We start from the raw sequence: 18,259 nt of genomic DNA, 5'->3' as shown, positions 1-18,259 counted from the left end.
CACTGGGCTCATGTCTAATGTCCAATGACAAGCCCTGTACAGGACCCTGTATCTTGTTCTGTGATTGCTGTTTCTCTGATCACCCTGGGGCAAAAATCTTGGAGAGAGTACAGGGCTTCATGACTCATATAAGCAACTGAGTCTGTAAGTGAACTGAAGAATTTGCCCTCTAAGTAGCTCCTATGATGTTTGCAAAAGGAATTTGAAGATGCCAAATTCCATTTTGCTTTGTGTCTTTCACCACAAAATTGGAGGTAGGTTCATGCTTTTAAAATTATTTCTCACATACAATGCTAATGCAATAAAAAATTTAGTAAGTTCTTTAGATTTGCACACTTAAGTAAAAAGCATAATTTCCTGATCAAATAATACATGATTATAATGGGACAAGGGTCAAGAGAGATGCTTAATTACTAGATGAGGTATAAATTTACAGCAAAATTGACTTGTTGCTGAGCTAACAAACTTCTGAGCCAGGCTTCTTGCAATTCTTGTTACTAGAATGAAGATGGGAGTCAGACTCTGTGGGAAGGCTCTGTGTACAGTGGGGCTCTCAGGACTCCAGCTGTGGAGGGATAAAGGGCCAGTCATGCTGATAAAAGTAACAGAATATATATCTTTTAAAAATACATCAGATATACATAAGGTTTTTTCCAACTTTATCTAATTATCATGTTTTTTTTATATGAAAAAAAATCTTTAAAAGAATAAATCGGAAGTTTTATTCTGAGATAAAGTTTATATGACTTCTTCCTAGTTTGGGACAATATCCTGAGATTTTTGGCTTGTGGTTTATGGCTTTTGACCTTTGGGACCATTTTAAAGGTACCATGAGCCTTGCCTCAGTTGCCACAGGAAGTTTGCACTCCACCTTGAACACAGGAAAGAAAGTTGTGTAAATGCTGCATAAATATTTTGCAGGATGTTTACTTGATAAGTAATGGAAGTTCTAAGAAGAAAAGTATAGTTGCTCTATGTTACACTGTGTTAGTTGAAATGCATGAATATTTAGGTTCCAACACTGAAGGTTGATATGAGGAAACTTTTAGTATGGTTCACTGAGCTCCTTAATATCAGGAAGAGTGACTCATTCATCTTTGTGCCTCCAAGCATCGAGTGATGTCTATTTGAATCAATGAATATTCAATAACTGGTTTTTAACCTTATGTACTTAAAACTGTTGAAGTTTGGCCTTGGAAGAAAATTACCAGACTCTGAGAGAAAGACTTAACAAAATCAACTTCCCTCAATGACCACAGACGTTACAAATGTAGATTTCTCATTTGGAATCTCAAGTGGGTGAATTTAATTAGTTTCTGTATTAGAAGCTAAGCTCATTATAACAAATGACTTTGGAGAAAACAGTCCCATGTCACCCTGAATTATCTGATCTTGAATTTCCATTTCTTCCTTTATTGTTTCAGTTCTGTTTAATTCAGACAATAATCACATGAAGAATGTTGAAAATGGAAGTTTCCTTTAACTGATATTCAAGATGTCATTTAGCTCTGAACTTCATTATTTAGAGGGGACACATAGACAATATGAACAATGATCTTGTTTCACTGATATTTATCTACAGATTAAAGACAGTTGCCCTTCCCTCATCTGTTGAGGAAGTGCTTCCTGTCACTCATTTTCTCCATAACCTCAAAGAAATCTCTACTAATTTAATGACAATAAGCATGTTCATCTTACCACAACATGGTGTTTGGGAAGAAAAATCTAAAGTTTTACATAAGAGAAGTTTCACAATCTCAAGCTTTGAAAAGGGGGGAATGTGTACTTAAAATAGGTACTTTTTACCGTAAATTTCCTGACTTTGATTTGATTAAAAATCTCAACCTAGGATTGCAATGATATTAATTTATTTAGTTCTTAATTGTTCATTTCCCTGAACTTTGAATGAGAAAAACCTCAACGTGGGGCAAAGAGTGGTAAGTGGAAGGAGAAGTTAAGGACCAAGCTGCTTTGCAGATCAGAACATTTGAAAGTGAACAGCCAATTTGACAAGAAGCAAAAACCACAGAACTGAGTTTCACGTAGTCTTTCTGTTCACTTTGTTTCACACACTATTCAGGTTCTTCCTACTGTCTTCTCCCACCTCCTCTTTCTTCTTTATTTATTTCACAGATGTTGGTGAGGTAGGTAATCTGATCCAAACTTGTTGAATTCAGGGGAAGAAGGGAAGCATTCTACCTGAGAAGTTTTTTCATCTGTGATATGCCCAGGAGATGAAGACAATGCCTGCCATACTTGGAATCAGGAAATTGTTTTGGGGCTTTGTCCTCATCCCACATCTGGCCATTTGGAGTATTAAAGGTAAGTCACCTACTAAGATTATTTCTTGTTTTATTTCTTAGTGAGTGTTGGAAGCAGTGTTTTCCCTCACTGATATTAGCATGCCAAGGTGGTGTTTATGTTGAGTGGATAATGGTAGATGAAACCAAGTAGTTCGATTTACTTGCCAAGAATATTCTAGGACATAAACCAAATTAAAACATGGTGTTAAAGTATAGCCTGGCTGATTTTCTTAAAAATATATTCTGATGGTAATAAAAAAGATTTAGATAGATATTACAAGCAGTTAGATACAAATTTATCACCACTACTAGTAAAAGTGCTCTGGATGCCATATGATGTGAATAAATAGCTTGTTTTTTTCCCCCAAACTAAAGCTAGCAGTGTTGTAGTGCTCCATTAGGTAGGATAGTTGTTGGATAACTGGGGTTTTACCTGACTCCATCATTATTCTTGAATTATGTCGCTAAATAGAATCCCGTTATTTGCTTCAGTGGAGTGTATGCCTTAAGAATACTGAATGAGAACATGCTGAGAAATACAGGGTCCTCATTGCTCTTATTTTGTTGAAAGAGAATGGCTCCTACTAGGGTGTCATTTGAAAAAAAAACAGCTTGAGTTCTGCAGAGATGATGTTTGGCTATCTCTGCAAAGATTTTATGTAGACAAAAAAGCAATTTCCTCCTTCTGGTGAGTTCACTTGCCACCTTACTTTGACACAGGGCCCCAAATACAGTGAAGGAGGAAGGGATACAAATAGCTAGCAGAATTTCTGATTTTTCTCAGATCTGGTTTCAAATACTCTGCTTTATTATCCCTACCATCACACATAGTCTTATTAGTTTGTGTGCTGTGGTGTTAAATTGGAATGTATGGCCACTTTATAGATCTTATGGAATGCTCTCTCAAATTCTACAACTGTATGGTTTTTGATTTTTCTCCATGATGTCAGGATGGCACATAATTAGGCACAAAATAAAAATTCCTTCCAGCCAAATGAGCATTTTTATGTTTGTAAGAATTTGTTATTATGTTAATGAGGTGCTCAGATGGCTTACTAGATTTTTCACTTTCTATCAGATGCCTAAATTCACATAGCTACAACTGGAGTCAAATACTATTAAACAAAATTCATACCAATTTGAAGAATATAAAAACTATTCTATGTGAAATGAAGTAAAAAAAAAATCAGTGTTCTATCACCGTGGGCATGGGGTACAACTGTTCCTCCCAGTGTGCTTATAAAATGGAGCTGGGTGTTAGGATTGGGTTCATTACTGTGGACCTTGGTTAAGCTTCTTATCCTTAGTTTCCTCATCTGTAAGATAGAGGTAATGTCATACCTAAACTATGGGCCATTGTGAAGACTATAAATACAGTGATATGGGTAAAATGCCTGGCAAAGTAAGTGCACATAATAAAAGCTCGATACATGTTAATGGTATTTTCTAATGTTAAATGTTAGATGAAAAAAAGAAATGTTAGATGGTACTTTTGCTAATATTCTTTTCACCAACCAATCCCCACAAAATTCAATTAAGTGTTAACATTATCCTTTAAAATAGTTGAGTTTTTAAAGATAAAATGAATAAATAAAATATATTGTGCACTATATTTAGCCCAAACCATAGTGAATCAAATTATTTGGAAAATTAAATAATGGAAAGCCTTGGACAAAGTACTGACTAGGTATCTTATTTGGCAGCTGATAAACTGCAGCATTACTTCCATTAAATTGAGGATACAGGTTGAGAAGAGGAATATTTGATGAGCTTTGTTCTCTCAGACAGAGCTGATGGTTCTGTTCCTTAAGTCATGTTAATTTTAACCTTTCTATCTTGGGGATTTCCTGTGATTTACTTAATTAATAAATACTTTATCCTGGCACAGTAAAAAAAATATATTTTTAAACATTTTTTTTCTCCTCTACTTCAAAGCAATATGAGATCTATGTGCCTCTTCCCAGGAATGAGGCTGCATCTATAATAAGGTTAGAAAAAAATGTTTTCTTCTCTAGAAGTATCTTGTTTAAGGTCATTCTTTCTAATAAAACTATGCCAGCTTGCTTTTGCTATTTCTCAAAAAAACTAGAGGGGATCTGCTTTTTGCTATCTGGCTATGATTTCTGTCCTGATGAAGTAAGAGAAGTGTCCGCTACAGGATTTCCTGGATTAAGGCATGAAAAGATTAACCCTGTGCTGGTAACTGCCTTGAGTAGACCTTCCTAAAATGGAGAAACTCTAGGTAAATGTTGCTTGTGTGTCCTACTATCAAAATGTCTCTTTTGTAATGTTGAAGTCAAATGCTATTTATCTTACTTCACTGGGACTTTCCTGCTTAATTTTCATTATTTGTGAGTTTCTACTTTACTTAACATTCAGAATTGTTACAAGAAAAAATATTCACAGACATTTGTAATCAGGTTCCAAGATGAAATCAGCCTTCCCCTTTGTTCCCTGGAGAGTCAGTGGTGGAGTGGTTAGGATCAGGGACCCCAGACCAGACTGCCTGGAATACCACCCCAGATCTGCCCTTTGCTGATTCTTTGACTAAACCTCTCTGTTTTTGTTTTCTCTTCTAAATAATAGGGACAATAATGATACTGACCTTATAGGGTTGTTGTATTAAGTGAATTAATTCTTTAAAATACTTAGAACATCACTAAGTAGCTGTGTAAGTTTAACTAATAATGTTTTTTTCCCCTTATAGTCCAAAATTTAATTCACTTGATAGTTCCCTTAAAGTAATATTGAAAGACTATCTCTCATTTGGGGTTGAGAAAACTCATATATAAATAACTCATGATATCATTATCTATTATCTGTAGTCACCAAGAAATCATTATAAGAGTTGGGAGTCATGTGTCTTGAGTTATATTGTGTCAGGAAATTATATTGTATGCAATTTGCTTTACTTTTCTAATATTCTCTATTTACTAACCACAAAATAAGCTCAATATTATCTACTTTTCCAGTATCCTCTCATGGTTATGGACTCTGATGTACATGCTTATCTCTATGGAAGAAATTACTTACGTGCATGTGTCTGTGTGTACTCATGCAGAGGTATCATTTTAATATGTTCAGAATTTAAATACATATAATTTGAGGTTCACTTTGAATAGAGTCTAGGAGAGCATCAGAAGGGTTGCCTTGGCCAGTCCTAGGGGCACATCAGGCTTTGCTAGTAGGCTTCCTGACTCCTCCATTTCTCCTTCCTGATAGCCATGTTTATGTTATGAGCACAACCCGGAACACTCATACACAGGAACAGCTCATTGCTCAGAAGTGGCTATAAGAAATTCTGGGGCATTTAGGTTCTAGCTGGGTAGTCATGACCCGATTTCATTTTATTCTGCAATATTAGTAGAGGAAAATTAACACTGGGGAACAACTGGCACAGATGTTGTTAACTATTTTCTAGGGCTTTGAAAATGTCAATGAATCTCAGTGTGATCTCTGTAGTAGAGTGTTTATGAGGGTGGAGCAGCATCTGGGAAAGAAGTGGAGATGGGCTTTCTCTGAGTCCTTCCAGTTCCCCAAATCCCACACTTACTCTGAACATCACAAGTAAACGTTTTTTAACTGAGGCAATGTTTAGAAATGCTCATGTTGGTTTCTGATAAAATCCAAAGGCTCTCTTTGAAGCTACTGTCCACAGCTTCTAAGGTGTGCTCTAGGCTTTTTCTTCCTTGCTTTCTTTCCAGAAGGCACTGTGACCAAGGTGTGTAGGGTCTAGCATCGCTGAAGGACAGGACCTGCCTGTAGCAGGCAGTCAAAAGCTTCCCTGGCTAGAGCTATTCTCTAAATTGTCAACATGAATAATTGTTCTTTAAGGCTCATTAAACCGGCTGAAAACTTTTGTTACTCCGGAGAGATAAGTGGACATTGGCCAATGAACACTCCACCAGATACTCACCCTTATCACATAGGATAAGCAGGACTCTGAAGGAATGGGATACATGTGAATCCTCTGGCCTGGGGAGGCAAAAGCAGTCAGCAATAGGGTAGGACTGCAAGGGAATGTTTGTCGCCTGATAGAGATGTAATGAAGAGCTGCTGAGAGAAATCTTGGGAAGGTATCCAAAGACAAAGGTGTTAACTTCCCAGCGTGCTGGCCTTGCTGGTTAGTATAATTCTGTAGGATTTCATCTCTTATATAAAAGGACATTTTTCTACGAGTTATACTGCCATTTCTATCTCTATCACATTTGTTTGCCTGATGAATATACCAGTCATTACGCATCACTGCTGATCCCTGAATGCAGTTGGGAATAATTGTTCAGAGCAGAGGCACTCGGGGGCAGACCTCCCAGGTTCCCATCTTGTCTCTGCCACCTACAGGCTTTGCTCAACTGCTGTGTCATTTCCCTAAATTTATCCTACCTAAGCAGTAATACCCGACATTCCCTGGGGGTTTATTATGAGCCACGCATGGTGCTAAGAACTCTTCTGTGTGTCTCCACTTACTTTGGTCAGTCAGTACCCTGCCAGATAAGAGCTTGTGCTTGGGAGTCAGCCAGGCCCGGGTTCCAGTCCTGGTTCTGGCTCTGCCTCCTACCTGCTGATGCTCTTGAGCAAATGACTTATCTTCTCTAATACTTGGCTTCCCCAACTTAAAAATAAGATAATAATCACAACTACCTCATAAAATTGTAAGGATCAAATGAAACCATTAATGTACGGTGCCTACAAGTGAATAGCACATAGTAAGATCTCAAAAAATATTAGTCACATTCCTATTTTCCTCCTTCCAGAAGGATCTAGAATGGGTCTACAGTGCACTGAAATGTGAGGTACAGAGTGTGTGAGGGACAGGGGGCAAAAACCACACTGCTGTGAATCTGGAAGTATCTTCCCGGTGTGTCTTACACCACCCTTGTGCTGTCTGATTTGATCATCACTAAAGCTCTCTGCTTGTCCTGTTCTTTAATAGCCCAAGGAGAGGAAATGGCACAGGTACTTTGTACCTTTGCTAACTGTTAGATAAGCTGTGGAAAATACTAGAATGACTGTTACAAGACAAAACAATTTCAGAATTATCCCACCCTAGATGAAACCAAGAAATATATGTCATAGAGCCTTAATTGCTCAATACAGCTAAATTGACGAGTCCCTAAATTTCCCCCCCCCGTTGTCTTACCACACTGTGAGATATTCTAGCCTTCGAAGGAATTTCTTCAAAGTGTGCTAAACCAGTATTGTGTAAAAGCAAGTTTAAAGAAAGGTTTTACATGTCATTATAAAGAGATATTTTTTAAGGAGGAAATAGTAATAGATAATTGTGAAAATGAGCTCTCAATTTTTTCATTTCAAGGTCTTTGTTTTTTAAGTGAAGGAAATAAATATAGATTCATACTATGTGTATTCCTGTGAAGTTAGTCCTTTCCAGTTCCATTTTGCTAAAAGAACTTTACATTTTGTGATCATTTCTCTCTCTCACTCTGTGTGTGTGTGTGTGTGTGTGTGTGTGTGTTTAAACAGGAAGGAGATGCCTATCCTTGTCCACATACCATTATCAGACTGCATCCACAGAGAAGAAGAAATACTTAAATTATTGTTACTTCACACTACTTCTGTGTCTGTGATATGTACTACAGCATGTGTTGTTTGTCAGGTAGATGTGTATGAACATCTCTCATTTCACAGTAGGGACTGAGGCTCAACCACTTCATTGCATCCATGAGATAAGTCAGGGTTTTCCTTAAACCAGCAATGATCACCCTTCACTACAGAGGCTCTGACTGTAACATTGTACATGTGCATCAAGTTTCTGCAGGTATTTCTAGCACTTCTGGGAATATCTGACTTATATGGTGGGTTTGTTTACCACAAAGTTAAAGGAAAAAGTTTAACCAATACTACATAACACAGCTTTAAGTTGGTTGTGTCTGTATGAAGTGGAACTCCCACCCCTATCATCTCATGTCACTGAATTTCTGATTTTATGGTCTATGCCAGCTTGGTTATGATGGAAGTATGTCATGTCAGCTTTATGATGCTGTCCATATGAATCCTGAAGGCTGTCCATGTCCCCCCAGGGTCTTTGATGTGTGATTGCCTGGCTGCTGCTGCTGTGTGTGGATTACCCTTGGCCATGCTCAGGCCGCTGTGTCATGGGACCCCTAAAGCCACACCAATTTGCAAGGGAAGAGACACTTGTTTGCTAGTCATCCCCTGCCCTCTACTCTAGCCCTCTAAAGAAAGGCATATCCACCAACAGCATCCTCTGGATTTCTTCATCCTGAGTCTGAAGATTTCTCCCCGTTATAGCTTCCTCGCCATGTGTCTGAAGTTCTTAAAGCTTTTGCTGTTTGTCTATCATAATGCCTTCTGTAAAATCCTGGTTCATATCACAGAAAATTATTAGTATATTGTACCTTTAATAATCATTTTAGTTTGTAAAAATCAGTTGTTTACACCTTTATATTCAACTCTAACAAAGTCTTTGTTCCAATTAAGGCAGTCTTCCTTCATTACAGCTGGTTATTTCTTTCAGTGAATGCAACCATTTTGAACTTGACTTAAATATGTAAGACTTTTTCAATGGCAAGATAGTGAAGCTCAGTTGGGATTTTCCTCATGGTAATAGTTACAATCAAGGCATATGGTCTCTGAAAATAAGAGGTAATTGTATTTCATGTAAGATTCACAATCATGAACCTCTTTGTTTTTTATTAAAGCGAATAGCTTTCACAAATTATCTACCCTCTTCTACTCCTGATGGTATTTATAGTTGCAGCTACACTTGCTCAGCCCGAAGGTACTAGACCAGGCAGTTGTTTGTGGCTGGGCATGCCTTTCTGGGCATGGTTGACCTGGGTGTCTGGATGACTATGAAATGTCATTTGTTAAATATTTTGAATATCATCCCTGTGTTGAGTTAAATCAGGCCTTCCCACATTGCATACTTATAAGGTCTAGTTTTTCTTTAGTGGTTGTGATTTAACCACTACATGGTATACTGAGATGCAGGCATTCTTCAACTTTTCAGTCCACCTCTCTAAGGGCTCTGCTGTTTTCTTTGCACCCATAGTGCACAGAGATCACTGGTCTGAGTTGTGAACAGGAAACTTTTCTCTTCATGAAGTTCTTTCTGTTCTGTGTCAGGCTATATCAAAACTTCTTACTTTCACACCTTTTCTAAGGCCATCTCCACCTGCAGAGAGAGGTGCCTTCCCATCAAGAAGGTTGAACACCAGATAGGGAGATGCATAAACACATATTTAATTTTCATAGTTAATAACAATCATTCATTTAAATGTAATGTGATGATACATGTCACACAAAATAGCATGGAACGTTCACCAGGGGGCACATCAAGTGGACTTGGGTTGCTTGGAGTATAGGGGTGGGGTGAGTTTGCATAAGAGACTGGGGCTAAGTGACATTTGATGAAGTCTGGACATTTTCCTGCAGGCATTGAGGAGTCTCTGAATAGGCAAAAAAAAATCTTGCAATTGGATTTGCATTATAAGAATGCAAGCTGTGGCAGTTTGAAGATGATGCGGAGAATGGATTGGAGTCGGAGAGGGGAGCAAGGCCAAGTTTGGAATGTAGAAGACTAATTGGTAGGCTGTGACAGTAATCCACATGAAATTAAATTAGACCCAAATTAAGGCAGTAGCATGGAAACAAATTTGAAAGATATTTTGGAATGGGAAATCAACTTAACTTGAAGACAAATGGAATGGGACAGTGAAGGGGAAAGGACCAAGAGGGCTCCCAGGTTCTGGCCCTTGTGGTTAGGTAGATGATGGCATTATACTGTGATAATGGGAGGGAGACCAGAATTTACCCCAGTGTGGGGTTTGGGACAGAGGGATTCAACTTCCTCTTTGAAGCCTTTCTTGATCAACCCAGGCTAAAGGGCTTTCTCTCTCTTGGAAATTGGAAAGCTCTGAGAGACTGTATTTTGTTCAAGATAATCAAAGAAAAATCTGATGGGAAAATTGAAGAGCAACAGAAGCCTCTTTCTGCATCCTCTTTGCACTGGAAAAATGTCACATTACTAAGTAGTTGTGGACAATGGGATGCCCATTCCCTTGGGTGTAGGCAATAAAGGGGTACATTGTCTGTATAGAATTTAAAAACAAGTAACAGCTGGCTTACTTTTAATTAGCAACATGTACCAGTAATTCTGAACAATATCAGTGATTAAATACTCCTCCCCCGGAAAATATTTTTGGTCTAAGTTCCAAATGATTACCATGATTACTGCTGTTTTAATAATATGTCTGTAAGCTTCAAATTAGCACATTTTTAGTACTTCCCCTTTGATAAACTTTGCATTCTGCATGAAAGTTAGCTCAGAAAACTTCTCAGTTTCAGGGTTGGCTCTGGACACACACAAATTAATCTACACGTGTTCATTTCAAGCGTAAATTCATAATGCTCAGGATCACGTGAGCTTGCTCCAGGCATAGTTTGTGTCTCCAGTCCTTGTCACAATACATATTTTTTTGCGTTTAAACAGTAGATCTAAAATTAATAATATCACTGCAGTGATTATAATACAAAGAAACAGAATATGAGCACTTCTTTCATTCTATGCAACCATTTTGAATATTGTTTGAAATTTCAAACAGTGAAACAGTACAAACTGTGAAGTATAATTTTTTCATGTATGGAAATGAAATGCTTTTTTTTACATGAAATTTTTTATTGATGAGTATCCTTACAGTTATTTTCTTTAAAGTGCTATTTTGAAACTAAGAATGAATCAAGAAAATGAAACATTACATTAATGGTACAATTTAGTAATCGCCTAAATTGTACCTTTTGTAGAATTTCAGTTTTAATAAAATTCACTTAATAGTTTCTGAAAAATTATTGATATAAACTATTATATCAGACTAATTAAAGATCAAAGTTCACCCTGCTTAGGTAGATATAAAATTATTAAATAAATGCTGTACATTTTTCTTTTTTTTGTATTCTAATATATTTAAAATATTTTTTACTTGCATGGTTTTGTATAGGAAGTTCAATGAAGAAAATATTTACTGTCTATGTTTCCTTTCTGGCCACTTAACTGTTTGTTTTAATTCATGATTATTTCAGAAAATATTTTTGGCTATAGGGGCGGTTGTTAAAAGTGATACACTCTGGGCACTGGAGATGCCAGGTACACCCTAGTCATGGAATACTCATGCTGTAATAATAAAGTAGTGATTTTCATAAGAATTTTTAAAATGAGAGGCCTACAGTTATTTTAAAAAGGTGTGCTTCCTCATGAAAGCCTGGGACTGGTAGGTTTCATCCTTTTACTGAATGTATTTATTGAAAATTCCCTACCATTAGAAATGAATGTTTGAGAAAAACAGCAGCTGTGATCTTCATCCCTCTTCAGAAAATGTTTGTTTGACAAGACAAGCCCCTTGGGGACAGCTTTGGCTGTCCTGAGGGTCATAAGATGGATATACATACTTCAAAAACAGAAGCAAGGAAGTGCCGAGTGGAAAGTTAGAGTCATGCCCTTTAACTCTGTGCATTATTCCTGCTCTGCACCCATCAGTCTGAGTCTCAAGGAGATAAGAAGTGTTGATATCTTCTTTGTACAAAGAGGAGTACTCTTGATGACCTTCAGTGCCTGTTGGCAAGCCTGCATTCATGTATTCACTCCTCCGTTGAAGAAAAGTTCCTAAACAATGCAACAGTCAATGATCCTCATTCTGCCCTTAAGAACATGCAGAAACCACAGTGATGTTTCTCTAATCCCATTGCAAATCAGTGACAGTCAGGACTGACAGCTAGCTTCCACGTTTAACCCACTTTGTGCCCTCCTCCCAGGCACATAGTCATATGCTGGAACTAGAAGGGATGTTCAAATGTGCTCCTAACATTGGGTGATAGCCTGACGCTAAAGGGAAAGGTAATATATTGTGGTTTTATAGTGTCAACTGCATACTGATGGAAATGAAATTGTATATGTGCCTGTGTGCAGGCAAGGGTGTTGGTTAAGAATTTTCCTATTTTTGTAGTCCAATCCTTTCACCCTAGTTTAAAGACATTGACAGACAGTGACACAGGGTGGCAATCTGAACATCACACAAGGTATTAGCCTTTGAACAACCAAGTTCAAATGAGTATTCTCATTTTTAGCAATTTACATGACCCTTATAAATGTTCTGAAAGAATCAGGTTCTGTGTTTTCTTATAGTGAGTGAGCTAAGTTTAAACCTCTCCCACGTAATTCTTATTCCAGTTACTCTGAAATGGCTGGTGGTCTCAATGTCACTATTTCAGAAAACAGTGATCCAAGTTGTGTATCAATTCCCTGAATCTGCCATGAGATTGCTGGCCTCTCTGCACTTGCCCTTCTATTTCCTCAGACTTAAAATAACTCCCCATTCACTGCTCTAATTATCAAAGAGCTACTCATTCACCAAGATTCAGCTCAGATATAATCTTTCCGTTAAGCCTTGCTGCAAGAGTCCCAGCTGAAGTTAAACCTCTGCATACCCAAGCAAAGTTTGCACCTCTTAATAGTATTAGTTATATCATCTCTCATTTTCAAGCATCTTTATTTCCCACTAGAAGACCAGACCCTTGAAGGGAGGCACCTTGTTGTATCTATTCCTATACCCGCTCACAACTAGCATACAAGGTCCCTCTGAGCCTTGCTTTCAGCTCAGAGAAACTTGAAGACAAAGAGTGGTGGATAGTAAATTTATTCCAGAAAAGTGGCCTTGTTAATCTGTCTCACCAATTAAATGCTAAGCTCCTTGAGGGCAAGAAGGTCATAACTGTCCTGTTGCTTTTTCACAGTGCTGGCTCAGAGCTATAGGCTCCAAAAAATATGACTGACTTATCCAAGTAAATGAAGACGGAAGTTAAGAGGCTGAGAGTGTCTTTTTACTTTAGGGAGAGGATGGACTTCTGGAAACAAGGGTTTCACTTGGCCTTTCTGCCTCTGGCCTCTTGGTTTTTTTGTCATAAGTTTAACCGCATCCAAGTGTTAAATTGTTAGGCAGTTCCTTTTGGTAAATATCTTATCCTTTCTCTTCACTTTTCTGAAAGCCTCATCCTCATAAATAGGCTGTTAGTTTACTTTCAATTTCTTTCTAAATTTTTGGAAGCAACTGAATTAGGAAGTCTTAATATAAACTTGTTTGAGGTCTCAAAGCAGTTATATATACATAATATTCAGAGGTCTCTAAAAGTTCTCTGCAAGTCCATTGTGTCTATCTGATGCCTGGAAACTCAATCAGGTTTTCTGAGCAGGGGTTGGTGAGATGTAAGCAGAAATTATTCATGTCTGTTGTGAGAGGTCTATTGGTTGTTAGGAAATAGCTAAAAATGAGAATATTCATGCTGACAAGGCATAGAAATAAAGTGGAATTTTATTTTACATAATGCCAAGTAAAATTGTCCCCCTATCCACCATTTGACTAGCCTTTAGCCCTCTTTGTCTTTTAAAGAGTATTTTGGCTATAATCTCAATTATGCTTATGTCATTATAACCTATGATATTGCAAATCCAAATCCATTTAGAAGAATGCTTGAAGATGAATGAAAGAATTAATGAAGGAGATGGATTAGATATTTTGCTAAGAGGGTAGTTCAAAACAGGGAAAGGCAAAGTCAAGAAAGAACTGTAAGATGTTAGGAAGGAAACTTAAAGAGAAAACCTTAACCTTAACTCTACTGGGAAAAGAGAAAGATATTAACCACTACAAAGTTCTTAACGAAAGGGAATCTGGTTTAGTTTAGATACTTTACCAGCACATGGAATCAGTTCAGTAACAGAATAGTCTGTAATATAAACACAATCATGATGCAACAGATGCAAAAATGTTGTCACAGATGGGCACCATTTCTCATGCTCATGTGCGTGAGTTTCAAAAGGGACAATGTAGGCCAGCAATTATCAGAGAATGAATACTTCCCCATAAACGTACATTCTAAGTAATTGAAGTTTGCTCCTTTAAGGCCGAAATTTTTTTTGAAGTAATCATTTCCTATTAAAATACTTGTAAGACAGATTAAAAATTTTTTGTCTCAAAAAAATGAATGTACTAAACAAACTTTTAAGTTTTATTACTGATTCAATCTTATACTTGTGAACATAGTTATTATAGTCATACCTTGGAGATATCATGGGTTCAGTTCCAGAGCACCACAGCAAAGCAACTTTCACAATAAAGTGAGTCAAATGAATTTTTCGTTTCCCAGCGCATATAAAATTATGTTTACAGCTATACTGTAGTCTATTAAGTGTGCAACAGTATGTCTAAAAAAAAATAATGTATATACCTTAATTTGAAAACACTTTATTGCTATACTGACCATCATCTGGATTTTCTGCAAGTCATAATCACTGATCACAGGTCACCATAACAAGTATAATAATAATGAAAAAGTTTGAAATACTGCAAGAATTACCAAAATGTAACAGAGACACAGGGTGAGCAAAGGCTGTTGGAGAAATAACGCCAATAGACTGGCTTGATGCAGGGTTGCCACAAACCTTCAATTGGTAAAAAATGCAGTATCAGTGGAGTGCAATAAAGTTTAGCACAAGAAAATGAGGTATGCCTGTTCTGTGTATTATATAACACTATTATTCCCTCTGGGATAATTAGGAAATGATAGTAGAATCATAAGAATTATGAATAAAATGGGATAAATTTTGGATCTTGCAATAGCTACTTTGCTTGCTTTGAGAACATTTCTTTTTTGTGTATTTTGGTCCTCAGTTATAACCCAGATGTTGAGGTTACCAGGTAAATATTTTCATGCTTGAGTTAAGGGTAACAGAACTTATTCAATAATACAGAGAATTTTAAAAAATGATTTTCTCAGCTGCAAGTTATATGCAGTTGACAGTTACTAACAGAAGGTTCATTGAAGATAATAGAAAAATCTGTTTCCAAGAAAAACTCTCTCCACCAAAACAAAGGAAGACATATTTCCTGCATGTCAGGTCAGAAAGCAGAATTTTAAAAAAAAAGTGGATTACTGCTCTTATTCCTAATTGGCAAAACATAAACATTCAGGTTATCTCAGAACATCCTATTTTCAGACAATTGTCTTGAGTTGTATGTCTCCTACACAGAAAAAATCATGGAAAAAATTAAAGCCTTTGAAAAACAAGTAAGAAAATTTTCAAGTGCCAAGCATTGTAAGGAAATAGTTGTCTACAAAAATTCCTCTCTCCCACTCATTGTGATATACCAAAGCTAATAATAGAAAATGTTATTACTACTCAAGAAACAAAGAGGGAGTCATGGTTAATGAATTATAGAGCAATGACTCTGGTAGGAGTTTAAATATGGATTCTCCTAATCAGCATATCACTTCAGGGAAGATTTTTATTACCTCAGTTTCCTTATCTGTAAAATAGGGTTTATGATAATATACAGTATTTTTGTTGTGAGAATTAAATAAATTAAAGTATTTAATGTATTTTGAACAGCCCCTGAAATATAATTGACAAGAAATTGTTTTATTATTTTCTATTATTGGAGTAGCTATAATTAAAATAAAGCATAATAAAATTTCATTATAAAAATAACAGTAATTTCTCAGAAATTGAGGAAATTGTTGAATAATCAAGGACATTATTTATTTGATTTTTTTCAACAAGTATTTATTATGTGCCAGACACTCTGCTAGTGAGGGCTAATGCACTGGAAAAAGTTACCTGGGAAAATTACAGAATCATACTTGAGGAATCTTTGGCAGAAACTGTTGAAGTGGCACACATCCAGTCCTTCCAGAACAGATTTAATTTTAATTTTGTTTTCATCTTTCAGGGGAAAAACCATGTAATGAACAACTTTATGTAAGAAGATATTCCAAATACAGTGTCTCAGTAGGGGAGCCATTTGAACTGCGATGCCCTGTGATATATTGTACTTACAGACCGAATGTGACCTGGTGCAAGTTTGAAGGAAAAAGCTGTTTATCTCCTGGGGATAGACTTCAGGGACACACCCATTGGGAAGAAGAGAAGAATACTTCAACTTTTATTCTGCATTTCAATCAAGTGCTTGCTAGTGACAATGGGTCATACCGCTGTTCTGCGAATTTTTCATCTGGACTCATGGAAAGCCACTCAATTACCATTAGTGTGACAGGTGAGTTCTAGACACCAACACCATCTAATGTTTTTCTTCTTTCTTTTTTTTTAATTGAAACATCGTTGATATACAATCTTATATTGGTTTCAAATATACAACACAGTGGTTCAAAGGTTATCCATACCTCACCCGCTCTAGGTCAGCTACTATCTGTCAGCATAGAAAGATGTTACAGAATCATTGACTATATTCTCCATGCTGTGCTACTATTCCCATAACCAACTTATATTAAGTTTGAGATTTTTTGTGCCCCTGTATCCCCCTCACCCTTCCTACCCTAACCCATCCCCCCATGGTCACCTCTAGTCACTTCTCAGTTTCTGTAAGTCTACTGTTATTTTGTTCATTCAGTTTCGCTTTGTTTTTATATTCCACAAATAAGGGAAATCATGTGGTACTTGTTTTTCTCTGCCTGGCTAATTTCACTTAGCATAATTCCTTCTAGATACATCCATGCTGTTGCAAATGGCAGGACTTCTTTTTTTTATGCCTGATTAATATTCCCTTGTGTATATATACCACCTCTTCTTTATCTATTCATCTATTGATGGATACTGAAATTGCTTCCATATCTTGGCTATTGTACATAATGCAGTGATAAACATAGGGATGTATATATATCTTTTTGAAGCAGGGATTTTGTTTTCTTCAGGTAAATTTCTAGAAGTGGAATTACTGGTCATACGGTATTTCTACTTTTAATTTTTTGCAAAACCTCCATACTGCTTTCCACAAGAGCTGCACCAATTTAGATTCCCACCAACAGTGTAGGAGGGTTCCCTTTATTCCACATCCTTGCCAACACTTGTTATTTCTTGTCTTTTGGATAGTGGCCATTCTAACTGGTGTGAAGTGATATGTCATTGTGATTTTGATGTGCGTTTCCCTGATAATTGGTGATGTGGATCATCTTTTCTTGTGTCTGTTGACCATTTGTATTTCTTCTTTAGAGAAATGACTGTTCATGTCCTCCGCCCATTTTTTAATTTGGTTATTTGTTTTTTTGGTGTTGAGGCATATGAGTTATTTATATATTTTGGCTCTTAACCCCTTATCAGATAAACTATTTACAAATATGTTCTCCCACACTGTAAGTTGCTTTTTTGTTCTGCTGATGGTGTGCTTTGCTGTACAGAAGCTTTTAAATTTGATGTAGTCCCACTTGTTCATTTTTTATTTTGTTTCCCTTGCCTGAGAATATATGTCCAAGGAAAAATTGCTCATGCTGATGTTAAAGAGATTTTTGCCTATGTTTTCTTTTAAGATTTATGGTTTCATTTCATGTCTTACATTTAGTTCTTTGACCCATTTTGAGTTTACTTTTATGTATGGAGTTAGTAATCCAGTTTCATTCTCTTGCATGTAGCTGTCTAGTTTTCCCAAAACCAGTTATGGAAGAGGCTCTCTTTTCCCCACTGTATATTCAAGCTCGTTTATCATATATTATTTGACCATGTATGTGTGGGTTTATATCTGGTCTCTCTATTCTGTTCTGTTGATCTATGGGTCTGTTCTTATACCAGTGTCATACTGTTTTGATTTCTGTAGCTTTGTAGTATAGCTTGAAATCAGGGAACATAATACCCCCAGCTTTGTTCTTTCTCAGAATTGCTTTGGCTATTCAGGGTATTTTGTGGTTCCATATGAATTTTGGATCATTTGTTCTAGTTCATTGAAAAATGTTGTTGGAATTTTGAGAGGGATTGCACTGAATCTGTAAATTGCTTTGTGCAGGATGGCCAACAAATGTTTTAATGTTTTGACAACATTAATTCTTCCTACCCATGAGCATAAGATAGATTTCTGTTTATTGGTGTCTTCTTTAATTTGTCTCATGAGTGTCTAATAGTTTCACAGTATGGGTCTTTCACC

At 36.7% G+C, this 18,259-nt stretch overlaps 1 protein-coding gene across 1 annotated transcript in view; it reads left to right on the top strand.

Moving 5' to 3' along the window:
- The first annotated feature begins 1,554 nt into the window (after positions 1–1,554).
- Positions 1,555–18,259, top strand: part of BTLA (B and T lymphocyte associated) — a 32,049-nt gene continuing 15,344 nt past the window's right edge. The window contains exons 1-2 of the mRNA XM_036929608.2: positions 1,555–2,322; positions 16,061–16,384. Coding sequence (XP_036785503.1) covers positions 2,235–2,322; positions 16,061–16,384 — 412 coding nt within the window. The 5' untranslated portion in view covers positions 1,555–2,234. The remainder of the gene's footprint in view (positions 2,323–16,060; positions 16,385–18,259) is intronic.

The sequence above is a fragment of the Manis pentadactyla genome, chromosome 1, assembly GCF_030020395.1.
Source record: "Manis pentadactyla isolate mManPen7 chromosome 1, mManPen7.hap1, whole genome shotgun sequence".
Classification (NCBI taxonomy): domain Eukaryota; kingdom Metazoa; phylum Chordata; class Mammalia; order Pholidota; family Manidae; genus Manis; species Manis pentadactyla.
The sequence above is the reverse complement of the archived record's forward strand: the minus strand, read 5'-3'. Positions and strand labels throughout refer to the sequence as shown.